Source organism: Ambystoma mexicanum, chromosome 1p, assembly GCF_040938575.1.
Source record: "Ambystoma mexicanum isolate Mex_15411 chromosome 1p, UKY_AmexF1_1, whole genome shotgun sequence".
In the NCBI taxonomy this organism is placed as follows: Eukaryota; Metazoa; Chordata; class Amphibia; order Caudata; family Ambystomatidae; genus Ambystoma; species Ambystoma mexicanum.
Genome location: NC_090921.1, coordinates 114,791,050 through 114,804,595, shown reverse-complemented (window position 1 = coordinate 114,804,595; position 13,546 = coordinate 114,791,050). Strand labels below are relative to the sequence as shown.

The following is a 13,546-nucleotide window of genomic DNA, read 5'->3' as shown; positions in this document are numbered from 1 at the left end:
TTTTTTGTAATGGCAGAAATTCATAAAGGCAGCATCCCTTCAAATACTAGAACAAAAGATGCCCTTGAAAGAGAAAAATAGTGCACACCAATGTTGCATAGTCCTTTCCTATCAAATCAAATAACTCATGAAGTCAATCTATTTTGCAATTTATAATACATGGAATAAAATTACCATCACACCCACTACATCACACAATCTTTGCAGTGCCACTTACCAACCAGATTGCGTGGTACAGAGGTAGAATCTTCAGAAAACTCCAGGTAACCCCGCGCCTGCTTCACAGCTTCAGGGCTCTGCAAGTATGATAAAATTAGAAAAGCAGTCAGTACACAGTCCACATGCATACAATCAAGTTACTCAGCCACCATGTGATGGCAAAGGCCATAATTTTCCTCCTTAGGCTGGATTCCCACTGCTCATTGGATTACATGCTTTGCACCTCAGGAATGGCAAAAGGAAATAAAATGTATAGTAAAAACTTGCAAAACCTGAATACAACCAAAAGTACCATCCGAGAGACTAAAAGCTCCCCAAACCAGGTTTTCCAGAACATAAACAGTGCTTGCATCTACAGTGGACCTGCATCCAGCCCAGGCACTGAAACTAGGTTCCTTTCTGTTCCAGAGAATCCCAAGTAGACACCAGGTGTGAAATAATTAAAAGAACGATCTGCAGAACGTAGTGCACATTATAAAAGTGTGAATAAAGTAAACGTATCTTGTTAGGCAAGATTGTATGCAGAATCCCTTTGGGAGACTACACCAGCCTTGTCCTTTTGGCAATAGGCAACCCAAACTTTGGTACTGGTCAGTACTACACAGGTTGGTAGAGTAACTGAGCAGCCAGTCCTATCAAGAGGGGTCAATGCAAGCTGTAGAAATGCAACAGATTCACAGTGACAAGTATTCAAATAACACTTATACCCAAGGTTTCTTATTAAAATAATTGTTAATTTAATAGTCAGTTTTAAAATAAGCCTTCTTTAAAGAGGGCAATATGTAACAATAAAATTCACTTAAAAAATACACTCCTTCAGTTAAGTAGATACCCTTTTGGGATGTGCGTCTCACACACTCACACTTTGACAATGCAATACTGAGGTTGGGAAAAAGGAAAAAATGAAGGAAGGAAACAAAGGTTAACAAGTTTCTCTGTACAGGTGAGTACTTTTTCAATCCCGCAATGAAGCATAGGTTAAACCTTTCCCAGCAATACGCAAAACTTATGTACCACATATGAGGGACAGATAAACACAAATGGTCAGAAGAGTCTGCAGGGAGCCATGACAGCCAATGTCAATTGAACAAAGTCTAGGGAGCTGAGGCTCTTCTGGAAGATCGCACAAAAGTCTTGCACAATGTTAATTAGAACGTTTGTAGGAAATAATCACTGTTGTGCCACAAGTTGGGAGGCTTGTGAAAAGCAAAGATGCAGGCAACTCTGGAAAATGCAGCTACTGCAAGTCTTCAGTGAGAGCAAGCAAGCTACAAGGAACAAGAGGTAAGTAACCCTAGTTAAGACAGTACCTTAGGTCTGAAGAAAAGGATCCAGCTGGTTTCTGTTCTGGTTGCAGTCCTGCAGTTCCTGTGTTCCTGGGCCTCAGTCGTGGGGACAAGAGGGAGGACGTCTCTAGGACTCCTGCACTGCAGTTTGAAGGTCGTCGGCGGCAATGGGCTTACCTTCAGATCAGCTGCAATTGGCGGTTTCAGCTGCCAGCAAAAGCACCACTGCCTTTCTTGGCCACTATGGGCTCCCATTGCTTCTGGGATCCAGTACTCCGTTGAGGTGGCTCAGGCTTGGGTCGTCCTGTTTCGGGAGGGTCCTCAGGATCTTCCTGTAGCTTGGGTCTGGCTTAAAGAGGATGCACTCATTCCTGGTGTTCCTGCCGCCCGGCGCTCGGTTCCAGCAGCAGCAAGGAAGTACAGCCAGAAGGGAGAGGGGGTTCCAGTGGAGTTCATCTTGGGGTCAGTTGGTCCCACCAACCCAAGGGAAGAAGTTGTCTGTTCCGGGTTTCTCTAGTCGATACGAAAATTGGAGCTTCAGCACTGCAGCAGGGCTTCACTAGGCAAACCAACAGTCCAGGAGGGTGCAGCACGCTTCCCTTCGTTTCTTTCTTCGGTTCCTTCGTCCAGTGGTCGACTGCCTTCTGTCCAAGAAACCTTGCCAGTTATGCAGGTTTTTCCAATTCATTCGCAGCCTAGCTGTCTCACACAGCAGGGTGGCTGTCCTCCAAGGCCACCCATCCAATCCCTTTGGGTGCACTCCTGTAACCAAGGAGACTAAGCACAGGGCTTTCGGGAACCTCCCTTGTTTTCTGCCCTGCCAGACACGCTGGAGCCAGAGGCGGGTTTCAGCACTGAAGCCTGCCAAAGACAAAACGAACTAAGGGACCAACCCTGTTGTGGCGCACAGAGTAAAACCCAAAAAAGACCTTACAAGCAAGAAATGGCGAGAAAAGAAGACTTGGACCATTTTGACAAAATGGGCACCCATGGGTGAAATACTGCAGCTGAGGATTCAGCATGTGGTGAAAAACAAACAATGGTAGGCAAAATAAACCACTGCCACCAGCCATTAGCTGTAGTGAGGGTAAAAAAAGTTACATGAGTAAGTAGGAAAAGGGGCTAAGTAACCCTCCAGTACTTCCATATAAGATGGTTTGTACTGGACCTACATAGGAAAAACTGGCAAGTAAAGTCAATTTCAATTTACTACTCTTGGGAACAGTAGTTTACCCAAGAGAAGGTATTTAAACCTTAAGAGATATCCACAGGACCTATCTGTGACACTGCTCTGAAGGTGCTGTGTTTCACAATACAAAAAGGTGATGCCTATGGATTTTGTGAGACTTGAAAAACCAAAAGAAAGTTAAAATAAGATAAAAAATACATGAGTGAGAAAAAGGTCTCACTCCAGGATAAAAATTAAAAGTGCTAAAGTCCAGAAAAAGAGCTGGGGGTCTCCAAGGTAGAAGGGAATTAGCACAGAAATTAGAATTTTCCCCAACATAACTTGACAGATAAATTCTTGTATTTGCAGAGCCGAAACAGTTCTACTGCCGCTGGATTACAGCCGAATGAGCATGCCCTTAAAATCCACAAAGATTGGTTGATAATTTGAGATACTGAGCATGCAGTATGATGAGGCATAGAGGAGTAAGGTTGTCCGTGCAAGGAAGAAAGTAACTTGTGTGTAATCCAAATTCATATTCATGGGCATCTTGATTTTGTTAACATTACATTTTTCTTACCCTGCGACAACACGTCAGATCACAATTTAGAGAGAAACCCTTTGTATAAGAATACAAAAAACGTTGGCCAATCAGATGACATTATGGGACTCTGGCCAGTGGAGACCACCAATTGTCCTATGTTAGAAGCATATTTAGAGATTACCAGCTGTTAGGAACAATTCCATTTTGCAGCTTTCCCTCCATGGACATAGACATAACAGTCAAAACATTTTGCAATTGTTTCATTGCAGTACTGATTTAAGTTAAGTAAAACCTTTTTGATTCACTTTCCTTTTGCTCATCTGTTTTGTGTGCACTGGTCAACTCCAAGGCTACGAGCGCAGGGTGACCCTGTCTCACTTTATGGAATTGCTTTTTTTTAAGCTGCCCTTCACCTTAAAAGTCAAGGGTAGGCAGGGAATACTACCCTGGAGTAGTTTACATTCATGGCATTAGCATGCGCTCCAGTTATTCAAATTAGCACTTGTGAATCCGGACCAGCTGACTGGTATCCCAGATGTACAGCCTAATCCTGATAACTGAGTGTGGTGGTTGCTGTTAGGTAGAATTCTCATTTCTTTGCTAACTCCCTTCAACCTTAGCGACCCCCAGCTCTTTTGCTGGACTTTATGACCTTTAATTTTCATCTTGGAGAGAGTGTGTTATGACTTGATTTGGATCGCGTTTTTACTGTTTTTGGAGTCTGCCAAACTCCATAGGCTCCTACTTTTTGTATGGGGACAAGGCACACCTTCAGTGCAGTGTCACAGAAAAATCCTTTAGATTTCTCACTATTCTTGTAGTTCACCCAAGAAAAGGTAAGTGAAATTGACTTTCTTTTCCTCTTTGTAGGTCTAGCACACACCATCTTATGTGGAGTGCTGGGGGGTTACTTAGTAGCTCCTTTTCCTACCTATCTCATGTAACATTTTTTATACTACCCTCACAACTTTAAATGGCTGGTAGCAGTGGTTTAATTTTCCTACCATTGTCCTCAGCTGCAGTATAGCACCCATGGGTGACTACTGTGTCAAAATGACCCCTGTCTTTGGTTTCTGCCATTTCTTGTTTGTGAGGTCTTTCTTGGATTTTACTCTGCACACCAAACCAGGTTTGACCCTTTGTTCGGTTTGCCTTTGGCGGGCTTCAGTACTGAAATCCGCCTCTGGCTCCAGTGTGTCTGCAAGGGCAGGAAGTGAGGGAGGTGCCCAAAACGCCCCTGTCCTTAGTCTTCAGGGGAACCTGAATGCACCCAGTCCAGATTGGCTGGCTGGCCGGCCAGCCAGCTAACCTGCTGTCCAAGTGACAGCTGGGCTGTGCATGAATAGGAAAAACCTGATTAAAAGACGAGGCATCTTGGACTGAAGACCGAGTCAACCACTGGGAAGAACACCCTGATGAAGAAACTGGAAAAAAGCTTGTTGCATCCTCCTGGACCGTTAAACTGTGCAGTAAAGCCCTGCACTGCTGTGCTGCAAGACATGCATTACTCACCGTAATATCATTTCTGATGGTTGTGTCTGCTTCAATTCACATGCTGTGCATATGGTCCGAAATCCAGTGGTAACCGCAGAGTATTGCATCTTGTCTTTTTCGAGGATCGAAAGGGGACGTCGCCATGGGCGTGCCTGTAACACTATCCCAAACGTGTCGAGGTCCCTCAGATTGTATTTTTTCTGCCATGAGGGAGCCTAATGGCTATCATGAATTGAATACATAAAAGAGAAAGCAGTAAGAAGTCTATTCCTTCCACCTGAGCGGGAAGGAAGGATGGACGCATGTGAATCTAAGCAGATAGAACCATGAGAAATGCTATTATGCTGAGTAATGCATGTCTTCTGATGTTTGTTAATCTGCTTAGAATCATATGCTGTGCATAGACTAGCGAGCAGTACACAGAGTTGGAGGCGGATTGTGAGAAGGAACAGTAGTGAAAAGATGTCTTACTACTGCTTGTCCCACCTGAGAATCAGACCTAGAATGAGCGTCTAGGCAATAGTGTTTTGTAAAGGTGTGTACAGAACTCCAGGTTTACGCTTTGCAAATGGACTCTAGGGGAACATTTGCAATGAAAGCTATGGAAGCCCCAGTGCCCTGAGTAGAATGTGCTCAGTTCGCTTAGCAAGAGTGTAACAGAGTGTGATGCATTGTACAATCCACCTTGAGATGGCTGATTTAGAGACGAGAGTCCCTTCACTACCAGCCACCACTGAAACGAGAAACTGGTTTGTTTTCCTCAGTGGTTTAGACTAAGGTAAAACATGACTGCCTTGCGCCCATCTAAAAGTGTGTAGGCTTCTTTTGGCCACGTTAGTGGGGTTCTGGAAGAAACTAGGCAGTTCTATTGATTGGTTCACATGGAACTTGAAAATAAATGTAGGCGCAATTCGAGGGTGAGTGCACCAAACCACCTTATCTCTGAACTGTAACAAAATGGTCTAGAACTGAAAGGGCCTGTAGTTCACTAACCCTTCTTATAGAAGTAATAGCCACTAGGAAGGCTGACTTGTAGGTAAGAACCTTGAGACTTGCCTTATGCATAGGCTCACAGGGGGACCCCATGAGTCTAATCAATACCACATTTAGGTCCCATCCGGGAGGCGGGTTAGAAATGAGGGGGATGAATTATTTTAACCCCTTCCATGAAAGCCTTAATCACTGGTATATTCCACCACGACACCTTCTGTTGTGACGTAATGTAGGCTGAGAGAGCAGCTAAGTGAACCTTCAGGGATTTTTTTTTTTTTTTTATTTGTTTTTGGTAATAAAAAAAAATTGTAAAGGTGTAAATTAATTTTTATCACAACATCTATAAACACTTTTCATAACCAAGTTAAGATAATTATATAAAACAAAATACAAACAGTTATACAGTTTTCATGTCAATTTCTAATGCCACTTCACTAAATTCGTCAGTTAGGCTGTCACATCATCTCGGATGAGACACCCAGTTCGAATGCATTGACTGATGTAACTAACTCTCACTGGGTGGCATAGGCAAATCAAAGAACTGAGTACCGTAAAAATCATACCAAGGCTCAACCATGATGAACAGAGATTGCTTCAACTTTATGATTACATTCACCCTGATGCCGACCACAATGAATGCCGTTGCATGTCTTAATGGACAACCTACTTCACATACAAGTCCTTTCGCAGGGTATAAGGTATCATTTAAAATCAAGAGATCATCCTCAATCATGTTCACAAGCCTCACAGTTGCCAACAATATTGGGGTACACTGGCCCCACATACAGCACAGCCAAATCATGTTGCGCTCAAGACGAGACTTAGACACTATAAAGGATCCCAAACAAAGGAGCCTCTGTTGCTCAAAGTGGTCAGTCACAATACATGAACAGATGTTGAAGTGTTTCAGACTCCTCAGTGCTTGAACAAAACCTACAGTGCCCCCAACTTCCCGTCTCTTTGTACCCTGATCAATTCCGAATGCGAGATCCTGTGGGATAAGATCCAACCGGAATCTCATATAGGTCCTCCTAGCATTCATATCCGGAAAACACAGTATATAGGGCAGGCGTGGGGAAAGGGCATGTCTAAATTTGGCGTACGTGCACAATGATGTATAGCCTGTAATTAGGCCCGAGTTACGGGCCCATGCATTCCTATAGAACCTTGTTCTAGGTTTCCCCGGAGATACAATGAGGTACTGCTGCGACATATTCAAGGTACTCAATCTCAGACATGCGTTTCTTAAATTTCACGACAGATTCTGGAAGTTCCTCTTGAAGCATTAACCCAAAATCCTCAGAGAATTTGGTGGTGGCAAGAGCATTTTGCTGTATGTATTAACCATGCGTCAAGCATGTTTGTCCGCCAAAGGATATAAGCCCAATTCATGTAACAAAATGGCATTAGGCAGATACCCGGGGAGACAAAACCCTTTTCCAGATTTTACCCTGCATTATATTCAATGTAGGACCCAAATTCAACAGACAGGCATCCAGACTGTATAGTAGGATGGACTGTACTTTCAAAGTGTAGAAGTGTAGGTACTTCCCGAGAGACATACCGTTTGATATATGGTAACCCAAGTAGTGTAATCTCTTCCATGACTATAGGTTTGAGATTTACAACATACTTGAACCTTAACGGTTTCTTCTCCTTTGTGAAGGCTATAATATGATATTTAGCCGAATTGATGGTCAAATTATTGAGCACACAGTAATCTTGAAAGATGTTTAATTTATTCTGTAGCCCAAAGGGTACCTTATCAAACAGAATGCCATCATCAGCAAATGCCAACCAATTCAAGCGCAATTTGCCCAAAGTGACCGGAAAGACATTTTTCCCCTCCCATATTTTCTCAATATCAGCCAGGTACAGGTTGAAGAGTACCGCGGCCAAATTGTAACCCCGCTTCACTCCAATTTCCGTCGGGATACTGTCAGATAGCAGGCCCTCAGAATTAATATGCACCCTATAAGATGTGTTTGATGGAGTGCTGCAATTATTGCTACCAGCTTAGATGGAATACCATAGGACAACATCTTCCGCCTAAGGCGGTTACGCAAAACGCTGTTGAATACAGCCAATAGGTCTAAAGATGCTATATATGCTGTTCCATTAGCCTGATTACGAGATGCTGACAATAAATGGGCGAGAATCAATGCACTGAGCTGCGTGCCCATATCCCTACGGAAGCCCACCTGTGCTTTGGAAAGAATTCCAGCGATGGTAACATACGTCTCCAACGTGCAGACGTGCAGAGATTTTAGCCGTCGTGTCTATTAGGGCAATTGGCCTAAAATTTAACGGATCGTTAGGAGCACCCTTTTTGTGGATAGGAATTACTATTGCCATAAGCCAAGAGGTGGGTATTTTGCCCGTTCGATATATAAGCTGGTATCGAGGCAGTAGATATCTGGCCCAGAAATGGGGATCGTCCTTGAATACACAAGGCGGCAGTCCACCGGGGCCTGCCGCTTTAGAGAACTTCAATTGTGCGATTGCCCAAATTATGTCACTAGTTTCCCAAGGGCACGTATTCGGAATCTTCAAATACAAGTTCTCTGACTCCATTCTTCTATGTGCTGCCGGTAGGGCATATTTTTGTGTGGAAAAAATGCTGCCATTCAAGACCAGATATAGTCGCGATCATACGCTTGTCCACCTTGCCTGTGGGATTTCTTAGTATAAACCACAGTTCCCTGGTGTTTCTCTTGCATAGATGTTCAAGCATCTGTTGATTTGGAAGGGTGTGAGCAGCATGACGCAGCAATTTAAGTTTTGACTTATAGCATGCCACAATGGAGTTTTTTTGTATTTTGTAGGCCGATGAACTAATAAGAAGGCGTCTTGCCATCCGAAGCTCGCTGTTTTTGGGAGTTTTTAATTTAGCGACCTCTGCCAGATATTTGTGCAGCTTTTGGTGAATCGGTTCCAAGGCATTCCTTAGATAGACTCACTAGGTGCATGTGAATCATCGTCAAATTCAGTTCATTAATTCTATCCACATTACCAACAGTTAAATGGTTGTTATTTGACACCAATAGGTCCCTATTTACAAGAAATACCATTTTCCGACAAATGCTAGGGTGCCAACTGACGGACAAGGCATGCCTGTCACTTTCCACCAATACCACCGACAATGAGGTTTCGTACGGGTCAACCCCAATATCTAGACTGGCGAGAAGCATTTGGTGGTCGCTCAAACCCACATTTAAGATAGATTCAAGCAGTCCTGAACATGCCCCTGATGCGAGCACAATCGATTAGAGATGAGGAGTTTCCGCGCTGCCAGGAGGTTTTGTTACTGTGGGTCGCAAATGGAATCGGGTAAATACCCCACGATTCCAAAAACTCAACCCACAGTTTGCCTCTGCTAAGGGCCTGTAGGGCATATAAATGGGAATGATAGACCAGAGGATTGGTGCCCTCTATCCCCAAACAAGAATTCAAGTCTCCACCAATTAAAATTTCATGCTTGGGGAAAAGCAATGAAACCTTCTCCAATGTTTGATTTAGTTCCAATAGTACTGAATCCAAGGGGACAGCACTAGGATTCCAGTAAATGGACAAAAGAAGGAGTGCATGAAACTTACTGCCGCTGGTAATCATTTCCACCAGTATGCATGTGTCCGACTTGTCCACTAGTTTTGAGGACACCTTCAGACTGTTTTTAATAAGAATAGCAATGCCACCACATGGACGTCGAGACTGGTGTTGTTGTGCGAGAGTGCTAAATGCTGTGTAGCCATCTAACACAATATCATGCAGCGCCATAGGTTCCTGCAGCAACAAAATATCGGGTCTAAGGTGAAACTCGACACGTTCATGCCATGCCTTGAGATTTCTCACGCCGCAGCAGTTCCAAGATGCGACGGCGATCCCCGACAGTTATAAATTCGAGGATTCAAGTTTCATAGAGGCTGCCAGGGGCTCCAACCATGACAGACCATTTATCGCCTGCGTCAGCGAGGCCAATTGATGTGTAAGTTCCTTGGCATGGGACTCATATTGGGCCGATGGCAGGCCTCCAGCCAGTTCTTTAGGTGCCAGCAAAAGGAAATATAAAAATGCCCATGCGCTCTCCATGTCTGGAAATAAGCAAGGGGAGAGCCCCAGTAGCTCAAAGTCATCTGTAAAGTCCAAAATCAATTTAGTTATTATCTGTGACTGAACTCTACATAGCACTCTATGGTTGTTGTGGGGTGCTAATTTTACCCAATTCAGGTCCTTAGAAGCCAGGTTTCTTAGAGAGGGGATCTGGAAAAAGGAATTAATCAAAAAGGACCTGTTCGTCCATGCCAGGCCATTTATATCCAGATTGCTTACCCATCCGAGTATTTGTTTCATGTCTTTTGGGGTCTCTGAAAAGGACAACACCTCTTGGGGGGGGTGGGGAGGGTTCCACAAAGGGAGCCCTCCCCGTTATTTCATCCTCGCATAGGGCATTGTTCGCCTGGACCGAAGAAGCAAGTGATTCCAAAACCCTTACTTCATTCCCTTCATGTGCTGCCTTAGCCGCAGTACCGGCTTCTTGTATCACCAGATCATTGTGGTAACCCTCACAGTGAGACACAGTAGGCAAAGAAGCAGTGCTCTTATTTAGAGCGATTGGACAATCCGCTTCTTCCTGCGGCCGGACAGCCATTTTTTTGCTTTCAATTGTTGGAAAAAAGCTATGGAGCCGAGATTGAGATTTGGCAATGGGAGTCCTAGGGGCATTTAAAGATGACACCTGCACATTGCCACTTTTCAATGCCTTAATCTGAAGATGTTTTTTGCTTTCCTCATTCAAATCTAGGAGATCTAATGCTAGATCATCCAAGTTCACGCCAGATTTGCCGCTTACAGTGGGCGTGGTTTCCTTAGGAGGATGCGAGCGATTTTCCAACGTTCCTTTTTTTGCCCCTTTCTTCTGACTAGATTTGGATAGATTTAGGCGTTTTTGGGCTCTTAAGGAGGACTTCTTTGCTTTGCGAGAGGTAAAGTGCCTTCCCTCTTGCTCTATACTGCGCACGTCTGGCTCACCTGCCACTGGAGGCACTGCAAGCTCTAAGATGGTTTGGGCATCAATAATGTCCGTCAATGCAGAGGGACTATCCGGCATTTGGCCAACGCTACTAGCGGACTCCATTCCTTCACAGAGATCTGTGGATACTGGAGGCTGGGATTTAGTGACCATATTAAAGAGTAATTGTTCTACCTAGAGCAACCGATCATGACGGAGTTTGGTTACTTCCAAGAGGTCTATATCCTCAGTTATGCCGTAAGCGGTGCCCTCCCTATTTACTCCTTGTAGCACATGCAAGTACAATCTTTGTGGTAGGTATGTATGGGATGGCCCATCTTCCGTTTCGGTTCCTTGGGACGGCGAGGCAGAAGCAAGAGAAACTGGTGCAGCAACGACGGCAAAATTAGCCATCATTTTTTCAAATTGGGAAAAATAGAATGCTTTTGATTGCTCCTCCGCGAATATGAAACCTTCCAATTTGGTGATTTTTTTCTTTCATGAAGGCTAGGGAGACCTGCATTTCCCTTATGGAGCAATGGGTTAATTTGTGGCCTTTATCAAGGAGGTTAAGTATTCGTGAAATCACTGGGAAATTAAAGGGTTCATTCGGAAAGGTGTCAGAAGGAGAGTCCTCAGGCGTCGATGAAGCCCTTGCTTTCCATTTGGGTGCGACTAGGCCAGCATCATCGTTCCCTAAAGAAAAGGTCTCCAGGTCATTGGTCAAAAGAGCCCCATTTGTGAGTGCAAAACCTACATGGGGATTTACGTGACCCAGAGGCATTCCCCCTCCCATTCCCATAGAAGAGGTACCTGGAAGATCCCGTCCAGGTTAACTAAGATCTTTAAAGCTAGATTCATTGGGAAGGGGGAAATGTACTTGTTCGCGAAAGGGAAAGGACCTAGAGGCAGGTGAAGAAGGGCCAAGAGAGCCTCACGCGTTTACCTAATTCACTCATGATTGTTGGAGCAAGCATAGATGTATCAGATACATGGCCGAAACCTTCCTGTGCATGCATTAAAATACAGTTATGTACATGAGACATTTGACAATCCACCTGTCCATCATTCTCATTAGCATCTTGGACTGTAAAAGTGGGTTGGAGCCGGCCCAGAGTCCCAACCTTTGTCAATGCGTCTGTGCCAGATACCAACCCCACCACTGGGGTAGAATCAAGTACTCCTTGATCTGAAGGCGCCGATACCTCCGCTGCCGAAATTGGCATTGATAATAACGTTTTTTTGTTAGAGGGCAGCAGGGGTAAAGTGCTGTTAGATAGTTTATTCCCCGAGTTCTTACCAGGGACCTTGGGGAAGGTTGCCTGACTTATTGCTGCTTCTCAGAGCGCGGCTCATGATCTACTTCTAAACTACAAGTGATGTTGGATGAAGTTTTCATACACTAAAGAGAGAATTCCCACCCACCCAAGTTAGCACAACTATATAAACTGAGACAGGTTATGTGATGGGCATCACCCACCCAGAAAAGCTATCACAGACTCTTTTGCTAAATTCTACCACCACCGCCCTGATGGTTCCACCCCCCGTGTTGAGGTAATATCAGGTATTGAAATTCGACACAATGGGATTCGGGTTCAGCAAGCACAGGGGTCAATGTAGATCAAGAGCTGAATGCCCTCCAGTTTTCTTTTCACACCTTAAACAAGATAAGTAGTCCAACACTTGTAGAACACTATCAGACACACAAAGCTCCTTCTCAGATCAAGGTATAATTCGGTAAATAGAGTTCTGTGTTTGGATACACAAATTCCAAAATCAACAGGGCAAAAAGGGTTGCAGCGACCACCTAAGGGCCACGTACAAATCAAGTGCGCCACTGGTCAAAACCCACAAACTGACAAAAGGAGCCCTCCCCTGTCTGGTTCAAAGGCCTAGGGCCCACCGTCACCTGGCAGAAGAGAACACTCAATGACTCCAAATGATATAACATGTAGCAGATTCACACGCTCCCAAGTGCACTTTTCCTGCATGCCGAGGGTTCAAAGGCACAAGGTCCGCAGTAACCCTCTGGCTGGAAAAGAAAACACGCACTAGAGGTTACTATTCTAACCACGCCTTTCCATTGCGTATGCTTAGAATAAACCTTGAGGCGAGGTGCAGAAAGGGTTCAAAGTTCTTATGCCCGCAGTCCCCCTTTGCGGAGGGCCTCCAACTTAACAATTACTCCAAAGCACAGGGGTTCAAAGGATCAGCACCCACAGTCACCCTCTATGTGTGTGGAAGTCAAACACTTAAGATAACCACACATTTCCCTTTTATGAGCTCAGGGGAGACCTTCAAGCAAAGTACCCAAAAAAAAGAAGGGTTCAAAGGCCTAGTGCCCAGTCACCCTTTGCGCAGAGCCTCCAAAACAACATTTAGTCCATACACAGGGGTTCAAAGGCACAACACCCACAGTCGCCCTCTCTGTGAATGGAAGACGCGCACTTTCAGAATAGTATTACAAGCACATAGTATCAAAATCCCAGCTTTAGGGAGACCATGGGGGCGTAAGTTAATGTCACAGTGTTCTGGACAAGCGAGGGCGGGACACCCACTACTCAGCTTCTCCCAACGCCGGACATCAACAGGACAATGCGTGTCTACCTCAAAGCGCCCTCCGAGCTATAAGAGCTTTCAGTTGCGGAATACCTGAGGGTGTCGATACCTTTCTCAGGCAAGCTACATAAGGCACAAAACACACTTTTAGATGCAAGTTAACTTTGCCGATCAAAAGATAGCGATTGAGCCCACAAATAAGTTCTCCTTTAGGCCATTAGACAGATCACCAGTCCATAAAGGCTCGGTCGCACATAGCACGGAAAATAGTTCAG

The 13,546-nt window shown here is 44.6% G+C and overlaps 1 protein-coding gene across 4 annotated transcripts in view; it reads right to left on the bottom strand.

The window, feature by feature from the left end:
• The window catches only part of FXR2 (FMR1 autosomal homolog 2), a 903,897-nt gene that overhangs the window by 286,377 nt on the left and 603,974 nt on the right, over positions 1 to 13,546 (bottom strand). For all 4 annotated transcript variants that reach the window (XM_069644549.1, XM_069644565.1, XM_069644574.1 and 1 more), the window contains exon 9: positions 218 to 296. In XM_069644549.1, the coding sequence (XP_069500650.1) occupies positions 218 to 296 (79 nt within the window). The remainder of the gene's footprint in view (positions 1 to 217; positions 297 to 13,546) is intronic.